The following is a 17397-nucleotide window of genomic DNA, read 5'->3' on the forward strand; positions in this document are numbered from 1 at the left end:
AATTAAAAATGTGCCTTATTTCAAATATAATGAACTTTCTTTTAATTCAAATTTATTTACTGTAAAGAAATTTGTCCTTAATATTGTCTAAATTACGTGTCCTAAAATGTAGGTTGCATAATCTCATATACATATAAGGTTAATACGTTTTTCAGTGTAGTCAGGATTTTCCGCTAACGATTTTTTTACTTTTAGTTCATTTTTTAAGAGAGAGTAATTTTGTAATGTGTGATTTAATAGCCTACATTACATTTCGCATGTTGTATGCACTGTGGAAATCTCAAAAAGGGAATACAATTTAGTTCAAACAGTGTATGTTTTTTCAGTGTAGTGACGACACCGTTCAGGTTGATCGCAAAACCACAAGAGCTGTCTCCATTTTGTAAGTCACTACTTGCACGGCCATGGAAATAATTCCATTTGGACGGCGGGATTTGAACGGAATATAAATTGATATAGACTTTGTATATAGCTGACAACCACAGAATAATTCTTTCAGCGACTGATTGCATATCCATGGGAGTAATTCCATCTGGACTGGGGGAATTTTGGGAGCTACTTAAGCTACAGGGATTTTAATATAATTTACTTAAATAAATACCCACAGGTATAGAACCGTTGGTTAGTTATCTAATTATGACAGTACAGTGTTGGCAGGTTGGGGGTTTATCACATTAGGGGGATTTTTAGGGGTCGCATTTTTTGTGGGGTTTTTAGGGGTAAAAAATATGTTAATCCTTAAAAAGCAAAACAATTCTCAATCAAATTCGTAATACATATGGTCGGAATGTGGAGAAAAAAATACGCGGGAGGTTAACAGAAGTTCCTAAATATCTACAAGCATGCATTAACCATACTTGCAATTTTCAAGTTTTTTTCAAGTTAACATACAAAGTAATAAATTGTATGTTAACTTCAACAGCTGAAAGCAAATGTCAAATATTCCTTAAATGATGTGTGTCATCCAGGGCTGTGGAGCCGGAGTCGGAGTCTGAAGATTTTGCTGAAGTCGGAGTCGTAAAAATTTTGCTCGACTCCGACTAAACCAAATTTTTTAAAACACTTCACATTTTGTAACTAAGCAAGTTTTTACGCAAATTAGTTTCCATTGCGTTATTCATTCGATCAATGTACAGCATGATTGTAAATGAAAATCAACTTCCAATTACGGCTATCTTTTTATGTTTCCTAGAATGTTAGACTAGCAGATGGGCTGGATCGGTCCATTTTAATGCCCATATCAATATTTCGAACAATCGAAATTATTTTTTTTTTAAATTTTATTTTAAGACCATATATGTAATATTGACAGAAAGGTTTTTCAAAGTTGTTTTTTATAGAAAATTTTGTCAAAATGTTATTTCTATAAAAAGGTTTGTCAAAATTTTATTTCTATAGCAAATTTTGTCACAATTTTATTTCTATAAAAAATTTATTCAAAATTGTATTACTATAAAAATATTTTTTTTTGTAGAAAATTTAGTCAAATTTTGATTCTATAGAATATTTTGCAAAATTTTATTTCTATAGAAAATTTTGCAAATATTTGTTTGTTACACAAACATTTTTTTAAAATTTTATTTCTATTGATAATTTTATTTCTATAAAAATTTGAGTCAAAATTTTATTTCTATAGAAAATTTTGCCAAAATTTTATAGTAATAGATTTTTTTATTAGAAAATTTGGTCAAAATTTTATTTCTATAGAAACTTTTGCCAAAATTGTATAGTAATATTTTTTTTTATTAGAAAATTTGGTCAAAATTTTATTTCTATAGAAAATTTTGTTTCTGTAGAATATTTTGCAGAATTTTATTTACTACACAAAAATTTTTCTAAAATTGTATTTTTATTGATAATTTTTTTCAAAATTTTATTTCTATAAGAAAAAATTGTCAAATTTTATTTCTATAGCAAATTTTCACAAAATTTTTTTCTTACTGATGCTCACTGCTATAAAAAATGTATTTAAAATTTTATTACTATAGAAATATTTTTGTCTATATAAAATTTAGTCAAAATTTTGTTTCTATAGAATATTTTGCAAAATTTTATTTCTATATAGAAAATTTTGCAAAATTTTGTTTGCTACACATTTTTTTAAATTGTATTTCTATTGATAATTTTTTCAAACTTGTATTTCAATAAAAAATTTTGCCAAATTTTATTTCTATAAAAATTTTATTCAAAATTTTATTTCTATATATTTGGTCAAAATTTGATTTCTATAGAAAATTTAGCCAAAATTTTATTTCTATAGAAAATTTTGCAAATTTTTTTTCTATATAAAATTTGGTCAAAATTTTATTTACTGGACAAACATTTTTTCAAAATTGTATGCTCACTGATACTCACAATTATAGTTATAGCCATCAACACACAAGCAACACATTTCCATTTATAAACCAATTTGTTGGGCACATACAAGTCGATTTAAAGAAACTTTATTTAAAGAAAACAAACCTTGATCCCTTTGTTACAAATGTAAGGCGGTTTTTAAACAAAATAAAGTAGGGGATCTTTATTTTTTGGATTTGTGATAGAGGAAGCGGCGTCTCTATTTTAAAAAGAATAGATCAAAATCTAAACTTCCCCGATTCACTTGATATTTGCAGGCAACGTGGCAGAAGGTGATTAGATTTTTACAATGGAACTCTCCTTTCGAATAGTGAAAATTCTACACTTCTTCGAATTACTTGAAATTCATAGGAAACTTGGGGGAGGTTAAGAAATTAATATATGGAACGGGATTTATCGATATCTGGTATAAAATTGATTTCATTAGCAAATTTCAATTATTTTTTTATTTGTTACAATTAAAATTTTACTTGATGTTGATTGCAAAACTCAATTATTGTTTTTATTAAAAAATTATTATTTTCAATTACTTTCTGCATTGGCTTTTTGTTTTTAGATTGATTAACAATTGATTGTTTGAAATTAATTTTTAACTAAATATTTAAAAAATGTCCATCACTTTTTTTTAACTGACTTAGTCTTACGAGTTTGATTAAAAAGTTAATTGTATCAATTATTTTTTTAATTAAAAATTTAAAAATTTTCAATCATTGACTTAATTAACTTAAAGTTTCTATCTTGATTAAAAGGTTAATTGTATCAATTAATTTATTAATTGAAAAAAATTTTCAACTTCAATCAACTTTTTAATTGGAAATATTTTGGTGATAATTTTACTGTGTATGTGCATGCATAAGGTTAGGTTAGGTGGCAGACTATTCAGTCCATTGTGATACCACAGTGGTGAACTTCTCTCTGCATGCATAAAAACTTTTCCATTGAGATTTAGGTTTGATTCTTTCACAATCAAAAAATTTTTTTGGTCGGACTTTTATGTTTTAAAAACAACGTGAAGATATTATGCTTAATGAAGTTATGTATGTGAGTTTACAATCCAACCAAATATTTATTGCAGAAACAGCCCATAAATATGATTTGTTCGATAACCGTTGGATGTAAATGAGCTTATGAATATGTCACCTAGGCTTGATGCGTAGGCGTACCGCATAAGATCTCAAGATCAAGACAACATTATTAACATCTGCACATCGACTGTATCAATCAGTGTAACATTATCCGGTAAATAAACGCCGAGTTCTGATGATGCGGGCGGATCTGTCATAGTAGTAGCACCACAGGTGAAGCTTGTTGCCTAAGGCTGATGATGATGGTAGCGATAATAAAGTTGCTAGTGGAATTGATCTATAGATCTTGTCAGTGATTACACACAAAACTCATCCATTTCATGGATATGGCCCGTTGTTGTTGTTTCTTCTTTAATTGACTGAAACACACAATTGTCATTAAATATGAGAATTCTGGCTGGAAAGATTCTTCGTTGTCATTTTGATGGTGGGCGCGGATAGTGGTGATCGTAACATGGCTAAGCCGAGTTCACACATTGGCAGGCGGGTGTGACTGATGGACACGAGTGATGATGAGTGACATTTTGGGCATGAACTTGTCTCGAGAACCGGCACGTTAACCACTGAGCACTCATTGTCTTTCTCAAATACTCTAACTCAGTTAATGTGAGCAGTGCGCATGAGCGCCTATCTTTTGTACTTAATACCCATTAATCGTTTGCCGTAAATCCGTCTGTACCTCATCTTGGTTGTCATAGTCGTCATCATCAACCTAACTAACCATCATCTTCTTCTGCCAGCTCTATTGGCACAACATTGGGGATTTGGCTAGTGCTGGTAGTTGGGCATACGTTCTGAAATTTGTTTCTTATATAAATGCGTGTTGTGTTGGTCAAAATCTAAACAGTTCTAATTTTACTATCGCCCAACGCAGTTGTGTGGATGTGAATCCTATTTCGCTCTCCAAGTTTTTGTATTATCGCTTCAAAAATCCGTTGGAGTTAAAAAAAAATAAAACGAAAACTTGAAAAAAATAATTTATTTTTCATTAAAATTTGTGGAGAAATACAGAAGGTGTCATACAGAATGGTCAGTGATGTGATTTTCGTTTTTTTTGTTTGTTTAATTTTTGGAAATAATAAAAAAAAAATGCAGACAGACAGACATATTATTAATGAAATTGAATCGCAATATATAAATATACTCTGTGTGTCCTTGAAGAAACATCTTATTTGTTTTTAAGAAAACCGTGAGAAAAAAACAAAAAAACAGACATATAAAAATAAGTGAAAAATATTATAAAGTGATTACAAATTATTCAAGTTCTGATAATTAATGGTTACTCGTCTGTCAAGGATAAAGGCCAAATATCATGGTTTGGTGTCTTTTGAGAATATAAATGGATAAAATATCATAAAGTGATTAGAAGAAAAAAGAACCAACTTGATTTAAATGGCATTTAAAAATGTGGAAAATATTAAATTGCATATATGGTCAAAAGAGTAATGAGTGACATAAAATAAAAAAGAGCATATATACATTAATGCCATGGATTGGAACTATTAAAAAATGTTTATTAATTCAATGATCGGTATAAAAATGGTAACAATCTATGCCGTCTCGTTTCGGAGATTAATATGAGAGCCACGATTAGCAGTTCCGTTCATCTGGAATAAAATTCCGCGACAGAATCTTACAATTAAAACCTATTGTCCTAATAGAAAATTTAGGCATTTCAGGACACTAAATTATTTAATTAAAGAATTTTTTATTTCTATTTTAAAATGTGGCTTCTTTAAATTTAAGACATTCATCTTTTTTAAATTTGCGTCCCCTCGTCAGACTCATGTACCTTTGAAGTAAGGCTAACGTAAATATAAACATTTTTAATTTAAAGAAGTTATTCTTAATATAAATGAAATAAGATATATCTTGAGAAGTCTGAAAAAATTTAAACTATGGAAATAAATAATTTGGATTTTTAATGACGTATTTATTTATTCGTATGTAAATAGTTTTGCCAATATATCTCAAAAAGAAAATGAACATTTCGGTAAAGAGTTTACATTTATCCCAATTTTAATGTTACAGAAACTCTATTTAAAGATGCACTGAAAAAATATTGACGATAATATGCCACCTTAATTTTAGGTTAGGCAATTTGAACAATATTAAGGACAGATTTCTTTAAAATAATGCAATTTTAATTAAAAATTTATAATCTTTGCTTTAAAAATGTTTGTCATTGAATTTAACTTAGGAAGTTTGCGTTCTTTCGTTTAAGTCGTATGTCTTTGAAATAAGCCAAGATTCCATTAAAGTTAAGAAAAAACATTTTAGATTAAAAGAAATCATCCATAAATTAAGTGAAATATTGAGTCTTTAGATTTAACATAAAAGGGGCTTCAAATATAGGCTAGGACTTATTCCGAGGATTTAACATCTTTGGTTTGAAGTCTTTTTGGAATTAAGAAAACATTTTTTACTTTGTTTGTACATGAATAGGATTATTAATATAGCCCGAAAAGAGAATGAAAATTCGATAAATGATATTTGTATCCTAATTTTAATTTTATTGATCCTAGTAAATCTATGAGAAGCCAGATAGTTCACTTAAATTTTTTAATTTAAAAAAATTATTATTTTAAAGAAGCTGCGTCGTTGACACGGAATCGGTACCAAAATCCTTACGGGAAGTTAAATATCTTTGGATTCAGGATCAGGATCCTTAGTACAATATGTTTTTTCTTTGTACAACTCAATGAATTTCAAACCTAAATAAACCAAAAATTTTTCTCGAAAGATCCTAAAGTTAAATCGGCAATGGTTTCGAATTTTTGAAAACATCATGTATTACCTTCACTTACCCAAAGTCACCATACCCGTTCAATTAGTGTGGGTAATAAATCCAATTTTGTGCAAATCGGAAAATATATTTATGTAAGAGCTACGTGTAAGTCTAAATACGATCGGCTAATAAATCAAAATCTGAAATTTGAGTAAATTTGGTTATGGCCAAATTTGTGAAAATCGAGCGATACAGATATGTGGGAGCTATATCTAAATCTGAACCGATTTCGATGAAATTTTGCACACTCAAAGGGTAGTGAATTAGATTACGATTGGCGTCGATCGGTTAGTAAAGGATACATACATATATATGGGAGCTATATCTAAATTTGATCTGAAATTCGTCCTTGTGTCAAAGCAACAGCATATTTCATCAACATCGGTTAATAATTGCGACCGGAATACTGCGATCAACAAATATATGAACAGACAGACTCAGGAGTTGATTCTGAATAGATCGCTATATATTTTATGGGGTCCAAAATCAATATTTCTGGTATTTTTTGGCAGATCAAAGTATTATACCGTGACCATATGCTATCAAAGTCCTTTAAAAACGAAATAACGACAACTATATTTTCCAAATTAAGACTCGACTTCCAGTAGAAATTATGCTGTGTTTCAAGTAAAACACGTCTTTAAAATAAAGTGTTGAAAAACATGTCCTATATTTGAACGATTTTTTGCTTTGTAGTCAAGATGCAAAAAGACAACAAATTTAAAGACAATTTCATTAAATTTAAATATTTTTTTGAATTATTAAAGTCAAGTTGACCTTAGCCCAAACATTTTTTTCTTTCATGTTATGATATCCATTTTTAAATCAAATCACTTAATTATAAGGACAATACGACTTCATTGAAAAGTTTATCGACTTTTGGTCAAGGAAAAAAACTTTATACTAAAGAAATGCGTCTTTTATGCTAAGCAAAATTTGCATTCGTATTTTAAAGACATGAAATCTTTGACCTCACGACAATATTTTTTTCAGTGTGGTTTAGGGTATATGTTAGGTTAGGTTAGGCAGCCCGATTTAGTTTCAGGCTCACTTAGACTATTCAGTCCATTGTGATACCACATTTAACTAAAAGTACCAATTACATATGGGCACTTTTAGTTTTAACCACTGAACCTTCACTATTATTTTCTTTTGTTGAACCAACCAGATTGTTCCAAAAAACATTAACAGACTGCTTAAGTTAATGTTTTCCAGGTCCTCCAGTAATTCGCTTACGCCTTACACAAAATGCAGGACACTCACACAAGAGATGTTTAATTGATTCCTTTTCCTCCGCATCATGACATCTCATACAGTAGTCATTATACTTCGCACCAATAGTTTTTGTAAATTCGCCTATCAGGCAGCGAACCGTTATCCGAAGTGATATCTGACGTCTTGAGAACACTAGAATATCTAGTGTGCGGTTCAAGTTTAAATGGGGCCATATTTGCTTGGTGTCGTTACAACTCTTGCAATTATCCCATCGAACATTTGCCATCATGACGGCCTTCTTACGCAGTAAGAGCTTGCTGGTTGCCAGAGACATACCAACAGATTCTAGTTCCCCCGGAATATGTAAGGTAGTTCCTAGCCTTGCTAACTCATCTGCTTCGCAGTTCCCCGGTATGTTCCTATGGCCAGGCACCCATATTAGGTGAATATTGTACTGCTCAGCCATCTCGTTGAGAGATTTGCGGCAGTCGATGGCCGTTTTCGAGTAAAGAAACACATAGTCCAAGGATTTTATTGCAGGTTGACTGTCTGAGTATATATTAATGCCAACAATTTTTGGAACATTACTTCTCAGCCAATTCACCATTTCTCTTATTGCTAATATTTCAGCCTGAAAAACACTACAGTGATCAGGTAATCTTTTCGCTATTCGAAGTTCCAGATCTTTAGAATATACTCCGAAACCCACTTGTCCATCCAATTTGGAGCCATCAGTGTAGAAATCTATATATCTTTTATTCCCCGGGGTCTGTGTACACCACGCCTCACTGTTGGGAATTAGAGTTTCAAACTTTTTGTCGAAAAGTGGTTTCGCCAGAGTGTAATCAACTACGATAGGCACATCTGGCATTATTTTGAGGGTCGAACTGTGGCCGTATATTTTTTTCGACCACAGCGATAGCTTGCGCAACCGAACAGCCGTTGTTGCAGCTGACTTTTTGGCCAAAATGTCTAAAGGCAATAGATGCAGCATGACATTAAGGGAATCTGTTCCTGTCTTAAAGCTACCGTTGCTTTCCTCGCCCTTTCTTCAATATTAAGCCTAAAGTTCAGCTTCCTGTCCAAAATAACGCCAAGGTATTTTGCACACTCACCAAAGGGAATTTCAATACCCCGTAAGGATATGGGCTTAACCGTGGGAGTTTTGCGATCTTTGCAGTACATGACTAATTCTGTCTTTGCAGGATTTACTCCAAGACCATTCTCTTTCGCCCATTTCTCAGTCATCCGGAGGGCACTCTGTATAACATCTCTGATTGTGGATGGGAGTTTAGGTTTAGGGTATAAAAATCCCCAAAATATAATTTGAATATTGTCAATATCGATATATTTGTATATTCTTTCTCTTAGGTTATTGCCCTGCGGGAAACTGGTGCAGATTTCCGGTTTTGACAGCCATAAAACTATTGCCTATACTCTAGTTGATCTCAAATTTTTAAATTTAAAATAAATGGAAATAGTTTACTTATCATACATTTTTCATTACAAATTTGTCATAATAAGTCCAAAATTTTAGTAAACCTAACGACCGTTGCTTATCTTACAGACCCAGGAAGTGAATACTATACATGTAAAAAATAATTATTTTCTCCAAAACTAAATGTTAGAGCAACAAAGACCGTTTGAAATTTTCTTTTTACTGTTAAAAAAATTTTGGAGGAAGAATGAATTAAACCAAATATTACCAACAGTAGCGGTAATTTCGTAATAAATTTGAATGGGGAACGTATTACGGAATCGTATCATGTGAAGTATTTGGGTGTAACTTTGCAACGTAATTTGAATTGGAATCTTCATATAAGTAATTTGAGTTAGAATTTTCATATAAGTAAATTGAAGAGGAAAATTGCACCAGCAGTTGGGATATTATATAAGTTGCGCCATAAGTTAAACCAGAAATCTAAGTTTCTGATATCATTCTTTAATACAATCGCATCTTAATTATATGGCAGTCAGTTACGCTTATAATAATGCTAATCAAAATCTGGAGGCTCTACAAAGAATGCAGAATAAAGCACTGAAGTCTGTTTTTAATCTCCCACGTAATTATTCAACATTGACATTATTCAAAGAATTTGCGAGTTCAGTTTTGCCATTAAATGGACTGCATAATTACGGGCTTTTGGTTTATGTTGTCAAGTGTGTCAAGGATATTGGAAATCACCCAATATCTTTCACGCAAAACCAGATTAATGTAAATACGAGAGGTAGAATGAATTTAAGAGTACCCCTTTGTAGACTAGAAAGGACCAAGCAACGAATTGATATTATTGGAGCAAATGCTTACAATAATCTTCCTCCTGAAATAAAAGCACATACGAGAATTTCAAGTTTTAAAAGATCATGCAAAAATTATATTCTCGACACAGTAGAAACACTTTTACATTAAATTAAGGTAGTTTAATTGATTTCTTAAGTTTTGTAATTATGTGAATTACTATTGCAAATTTTTGTACAATCATGAATTGTGAATAGCAAGCCAACTAGCCCAATAATGCCTTGTGGCGCTGGGCCAAAAATTGTAATGGATAAAGGGTGATACGGTCAAAATTTGGTCAAGGGAAAACGCGTGTAAATTGGTGAAATCGTTTATTTAAAAAATCAAATTAAATTTCTTTTCAAGTTCAATTAGTATAAAATTCAGGAAAAATATTCAGTTAGGCTTTCGCTTTTCCAAATCCGAATTGCCGGGCCTCACGCTTGACACCTACCATCAGATTTTGTACAGCCACCTTGTCCACCTTCTTCGCCGCAGAAAGCCAGTTTGCCTTGAACTGCTGCTCGTCCTTAGCAGTTTTTTGGTCTTCTTTATGTTCCGCTTGACAATAGCCCAGTATTTCTCAATCTGACGGAGCTCTGGCGTGTTGGGAGGGTTCTTGTCCTTGGGAAGCACCTGCACGTTGTTAGCGGCGTACCACTCCATGGCCTTTTTACCGTAATGGCAAGATGCCAAATCCGGCCAAAACAGTACGGAACAACCGTGTTTCTTCAGGAAAGGCAGCAGACGTTTATTCAAACACTCTTTCACGTAAATTTCTTGGTTGACAGTCCCGGAAGCTATGAAAATGCTGCATTTCAAGCCACAGGTACAGATGGCTTGCCAAACCAGATTTTTCTTTGCGAACTTTGACAGTTTTATGTGCTTGAAAATATCTGCTACCTTTCCCCTTCCTTTTGCCGTATAAAACTCCTGTCCCGGAAGCTGCTTGGCTTTGACGTAGGTTTCGTCGTCCATTACCACGCAGTCAGATTTCGTCAGCATCGTCGTGTACAGCCTCCGGGATCGCGCTTTGGCCGTCGTATTTTGTTTGTCATCGCGATTTGGAGTCACTACCTTCTTGTAAGTCGATAGTACGGCTCGTTTTTTGGCTCGATGCACGGTTGTAGACGATACACCCAGCTTATTTGCGGCATCTCGGAGAGAGAGGTTAGGGTTTCGCTTGAAACTACCGGCAACTCTCTTTGTCGTCTCAGCGGCTTCCGGTTTTCGATTTCCCCCCCGATCCAGACTTCCAGGCTGTCGACAAACGTTCCCCAAACACTTTAATTACATTTGTAACGTTTGATTTGGCAACTTTTAGCGATTTTGCCAGCTTTGCGTGCGAGTAGCTCGGATTTTCGCGATGCGCGATCAAAATTTTGATACCCTGCTCTTCTTGCTTGGGCGGCACTTTGGCAACTGAAGAGTGAATTCCAAAATCAAAATATGAGCAACATTCTACACACACACACCTTCAAAATGAGGGATATTCAGGTTTTTTAAATGCAAAATTGAAAGAAATACGTCAAGTTTATATTGACCAAATTTTGGTTGATTTTTTTCTGTTTGGGGCAGTCTATTCGAGCTTTTGACTTCAAAGAGAAATTGCAACTCTTCAATCATCGGGCGCATTGAACGCATGGTATGTAATTCTAACTTAATTGTTTCAGTTACAGAAGAGAAAGTAGTGAAAACTCAATGAACTATTTCCATATAAGGAGAGTGCAATATAAAATTTAAGTTAATATATAGATCTCATGTATCGAATTGTTATTGAATTTTGTGAGGACCACCGTTGTAATCATAAGCAAACAGCCGGGGCACAACTTAATCAAACTGGAGTTCAGGCAATTTGGGGCATGTAGGGAAAATTAGAAGTCCTTAGGGGACTACCCAAGTGACCACACATATGCAGGAGCATATATCTCTGGTTTCTCAGTGTAGTCGATTTGATTTAGCCCAAAAGTTTAAGGCTAAATACAGGCGAAAAAGAAATTTTCATATGTTTAGGTGTAAAAATTATAGTTTGGAACTCAAATTTTTAGCACATTATTTTTAAGCGCAAGCATATAATGTTCATAAACAAGTATAACATGTTTGGTACATTACATTTTCTTAAATATAATATCTCTGGATGCAAATACATATTAATTTAGAAATTTCGTACAAACACATATATGTTTAGAAACGCCAGAGAGAGAGAGAAAGCGAGAAAGAATAAAAAAGATCGGTGAAAAAAAATTTTCCATTGAATTAAAAAATTATACATTTTCAGTGATTACATTAGTCCACCGGATCAAACTTTTTTAATTTATGGAACATTTCTCATTTCCGCTATTCAATAGCTATAAAGTCTAAAATTTCAGCAATCCATACAATTAAGATTGTGTAAGTTGCTGAAATGTTTAGAAATTGGAATTAACTATTTGGGGCTTGAAACATACTAAGTTTGCATAGTACAAACATTTTATTGTTTGGACATATAACAAGTGGGCTGATAAGTCCCCGGTCTAACAAAGAAAAACAAATTTTTTTGTCAAAATTCGTTTTTATTATTCAACATAGTTCCCTTCAAGAGCGATACAACGATTATAACGACCTTCCAATTTTTGATACCATTTTGGTAGCACTCCTTCGGTTTTGCCTCAAAATAGGTTCGGCGATCACCTCTTCATTGCAGCCAAATATTCTCTCTGCGAGCATCCTTTTGAGGTCTGAGAACAAGAAAAAGTCACTGGGGGCCAGATCTGGAGAATACGGTGGGTGGTGAAGCAATTCGAAGCCCAATTCATGAATTTTTACCATCGTTCTCAATGACATGTGGCACGATGCGTTGTCTTGGTGGAACAATACTTTTGTCTTCTTCATATGGGGCCGTTTTGCCGCGATTTCGACCTTCAAACGCTCCAATAACGCCATATAATAGTCACTGTTGATGGTTTTTCCCTTCTCAAGATAATCGAAATTATTCCATGCGCATCCCAAAAAACAGAGGCCATTACTTTGCCAGCGGACTTTTGAGTCTTTCCACGCTTCGGAGACGGTTCACCGGTCGCTGTCCACCCAGCCGACTGTCGATTGGACTCAGGAGTGTAGTGATGGAGCCATGTTTCATCCATTGTCACATATCGACGGAAAAACTCGGGTGTATTACGAGTTAACAGCTGCAAACAACGCTCAGAATCATCAACCAGTTGTTGTTTTTGGTCAAATGTGAGCTCGCGCGGCACCCATTTTGCACAGAGCTTCCGCATATCCAAATATTGATTAATGATATGACAAACACGTTCCTTTGATATCTTTAAGGCCTCTGCTATCTCGATCAACTTCATTTTACGGTCATTCAAAATCATTTTGTGGATTTTTTGATGCTTTCGTCGGTAACCACCTCTTTCGGGCGTCCACTGCGTTCACCGTTCTCCGTGCTCATTTCACCATACTTGAATTTTGCATACCAATCAATTATTGTTGATTTCCCTGGGGCAGAGTCCGGAAACTCATTATCAAGCCAAGTTTTGCTTCCACCGTATTTTTTCCCTTCAGAAAACAGTATTTTATCAAAACACGAAATTCCTTTTATTCCATTTTTTTTCACAATAACAAAAGTTGCTTCACAAAAGACGCTCTATTTCACAAACTAATTGACTTACAGACGTCAAATTTTGACACGAATCATTTGAAGGTTGGTACTATATAAAATATGTTACAGAGGCGATTTTTTGAGGGTGAACTTGGCGTTTACTTTTCGTCAAAAGTAATACCCACTATGTCTTTATCAAACGACATACTAATAATCTTATGTTTCTTTCTTTTTGTATTGCAGAAACTCTTTTTGGCGCTAGTCGCCCTCATCGCTTATGCTGGGGCTGATGTCTCCCATTTGGAAAACAATTATTTGCCACCACACACAGTGGCATCTGAATCACAAACAGTGACTTTTTCTCCCTCTTCGGGTTACTCATCCGCTAATGTAGCAGGTCGAAGTAATGCAGGTAGCGCCGGCTATAATTCTGGAAAAACTGGTTTTGGTTTTAATACATCGGGCTCCTCTTCAAGTGCTGCTGGCCGCTATAGCTCTGGCCAATATCAACAACAGTCTGCTGCTCCCGCTTATTCGGCTGGTAGAACTACTGCAAGTGCAAGCAGCTCTTCTTCGCGTACCGCTGTTAGTTACAATACCGGAAAATATCAACAGCAAACTGCAGCGGCTGGACCAGCCCGTGTTTCTTATTCTACTTCAGGTTCTACAGGTATTGGCCCTGGTCCCGCAAGTCAATCATTTACAACCACATTCAATAGCCAAAGTGGTTACTCGACCGGTGGTAAACAAGCTTTTGCTGCGCCAAGTGGTCAACAAGCTTACACCACTCAGACATATTCTGCACCGACTGTGCAACGAACCTATACTGCATCTGCACCTTCTAGACAGCAAACATACACCGCTCAAACCTATTCTGCTCCTGTAGTACAGAAGGCATATTCTGCAGCTCCAGCTGCCCAACAAAGCTATACTGCACAAAGAACTTATTCCGCTCCAGTAGTACAACAAACTTATAGCACTCAGAAGACATATTCTGCTCCCGCAGCGCAGCAGGTTATCTCAGGTCCTGGAAAATCATACAATAGCTACCAATCATATACAGCACCAGCTACTGGTCAGAAAACTTACTCAGCTCCTGCTGCTCAAAAAGTATCCTACTCAACTTCTTCGACCTCGCAAACCTACACTGCCCCAGCAGCTCCACAAACCTATACTTCCCAGAAGGTTACCTATTCCGCACCTGTAGTTCAACAAACCAGTGCCGGCCCCGGTAAATCGTATAACAGTTATCAGTCATACACCGCTCCAGTTAGTCAGTCTTTTACAACATCGTCTGCTCAACAAACGTATTCTGCTCCAGCTGCCCAACAAACTTATAGAGCAACAGCTGCTCAAAAAGTAAGTTACAATGCTCCAGCAGCTCAAAAGTTCACAACTAGTACCCAACAAACTACATCAGGACCTGGTCCTGCTTATAACAGTTATAAATCGTATAACGCCCCAACAGCACAAAGAGTGACCTATACATCGGGTGGAGGGAGTGTTCAACAATCTACAGCTGGGCCTGGACAAAACTATAATAGTTACCAATCCTATACCGCCCCTGCAGCTCAAAAGGTTACCTATTCTACTGCTAGCAATACCCAGCAATTGACCGCCGGCCCAGGTCAAGCTTATAACAGTTATCAGTCATACACTGCCCCAGCAGCACAAAAAGTGACCTATACTACGAGTGGCAGTGCACAACAAGCAAGTGCCGGCCCAGGTAAAGCTTATAACAGTTATCAGTCATACACTGCCCCAGCAGCACAAAAAGTTACCTATACTACGAGTGGTAGTACACAACAAGCAAGTGCCGGACCAGGTCAGGCCTACAACAGCTACCAATCATACACAGCTCCAGCAGCCCAAAAAGTTACCTACTCATCTACTACTGGATCCCAACAAGCAGCTGCTGCTGGACCTGGTCAATCCTATAATAGTTATCAATCATACACAGCTCCCGCTAGCCAACAATCATCGTTCTCAACTGGAGCAGTTACTCAGCCATCCTACAGTGGTGCATCAACTCAACAAGCTGTAGCTGGTCCTGGTCAATCGTATACCAGTTATCAATCTTACACTGCCCCTGCCTCTAGTGGTCAGAAGACTACTTATTCCACTGCTCCAGTAGTTCAAAAGACTTACAAATCTGCCTCTACTCAATCTTACACAGCTCCTGCTAGCCAGACAACTTCCTTCTCCACTGGTGGCAGTAGCCAGCAGACATTTGCTGGCCCCGGACAATCGTATAACAGTTATCAATCCTATACTGCTCCAGCGACTCAAAAGGTAGCAGTATCGGCTCCAGCTACTTCCTCGGCCTCTTTCAGAGCTCCAGCTTCCCAAGCCTTTACCAGAGGAGGAAATTCATATTCATCATCATCGTCGTCATCATCCATCGACACAAAATACGCTGCCAATGGTGGCTATGTCTATTAAATTGTGATTCTTTTATACGTCAGTCAGTTGATTATTGGCGACTAATGGATTTGTTATGTAACGAAATTTATAATTAGGACAATGAAATTAATTTTCACCTAACTTTATACTCTACGATGTCTTTCGAAAATTTGAAAATTTTACGAAAATATAGATTAGATTATTTTTTCCAAACTAATTTGTTTTTATATATGCTGATTGCACTGGAATGACGAAATCCAAAATGGGGCAATGGGAAGAGAATATAAGGTGGGTATGGAGTAATCGTGGAAAACAAATCACAAAATTTTCGGTGTTTCTTAGAAGGAAGTAACAAATTTTCTGAGCATTGGATGATGCTCAAGAAGTCATACGGGTAAGGAAATCGGTTTTTATAGGAGGTTATACCGAAATGTTGTCTGATAGTCGTCATTCGCGAGGCTTGGCTACCTAATGCAAAACTTTTCAAGCAATTAGGTCTGTTTATTCTATAGTTTCTTAGTGCTCAACCGCAATTGGAGGATGTCTTTCTTCACAGAGTCCCAGCAACAAATATTGGAAGTTGTTCCACAAACATTTCTTTAAACGCGCATTCCGGAATCCCTCATCAAGTCTTTCCCACTTCCGATGCAGTCCTTTTGGACAAGTCCACAAACATTTCTTTTAAAGCGCATCCCGGGATCCACTATCGATTAGACTTCACATCCGATACAATCCTTTTGGACAAGTCTTAGAAAGTACGGAATTAGGCCATTTTATGTGAAAATTTAAGTTTTGGACAATTAAATTTCGCAAAAAAAGAATAAAAAATCATTCCCGTTGGGATTTTAACCTGTGCCGTTTGACTTTTTCACTTCCATGGAAGTTCTTTTGAGAAGGTTATGCAAATTACGATAATTTTTTGTTGATTTTTAATGAAAAAATATATTTATACAAAAATGTATAATGTATAAAAATAAAATAACAACGATGTATAACATAAAAAAATAATTTTTAACAAAAATACTTAATTAAAAAATTGCCTCTGATGAGATTTGAACCAACGTTCTTTATTTTTTCATTCATAATAAGAAAGAACATCTCACGAAGTAGTTAGAATGTCATCCCGTGGTGTCCTATTAGGTTCATATCACAAACATTTGAATGGACATTTTGATGCATCGTGTTCAATGGCGTGGCATCGTGTTGTGGCTGAGTGTGCTAAGGCGTTCTGTTGTGGTGCCAACAGACCCCGGTTCAAACCCCGGTGGAAGCGAAGAAGTTTTTCAATTTGTAAAAATTAGATAATCAGAAAATAAAAGTGTAACAAAAAATACTGATAAAAATAAAAAGTTAAATTGGAAAACATTTTTTGTTTTTTATACCCTCCACCATACGATGGGGGTATATTAACTTTGTCCGTCCGTCCGTCCGTACGTCTGTTGAAATCACGCTAACTTCCGAACGAAACAAGCTATCGACTTGAAACTTGGCACAATTAGTTGTTATTGATGTAGGTCGGATGGTATGGCAAATGGGCCATATCGGTCCACTTTTACGTATAGCCCCCATATAAACGGACCCCCAAATTTAGCTTGAGATTGCTCTAAGAGAAGCAAATTTCATCCGATCCGGCTGAAATTTGGTACATGGTGTTAGTATATGGTATCTAACAACCATGCAAAAATTG

General features: G+C 35.2%; 1 protein-coding gene across 1 annotated transcript; it reads left to right on the forward strand.

The window, feature by feature from the left end:
- Positions 1-4140: 4140 nt before the first annotated feature.
- On the forward strand, positions 4141-15923 carry LOC142228561 (uncharacterized). Its single transcript, XM_075299018.1, has 2 exons — positions 4141-4472; positions 13551-15923. The coding sequence occupies exons 1-2, from the start codon at positions 4470-4472 to the stop codon at positions 15747-15749; spliced, it is 2202 nt and encodes a 733-aa protein (XP_075155133.1). The 5' UTR covers positions 4141-4469; the 3' UTR covers positions 15750-15923.
- The last annotated feature ends 1474 nt before the right edge of the window (positions 15924-17397 follow it).

The sequence above is a fragment of the Haematobia irritans genome, chromosome 3, assembly GCF_050003625.1.
Source record: "Haematobia irritans isolate KBUSLIRL chromosome 3, ASM5000362v1, whole genome shotgun sequence".
NCBI classification, from domain to species: Eukaryota; Metazoa; Arthropoda; class Insecta; order Diptera; family Muscidae; genus Haematobia; species Haematobia irritans.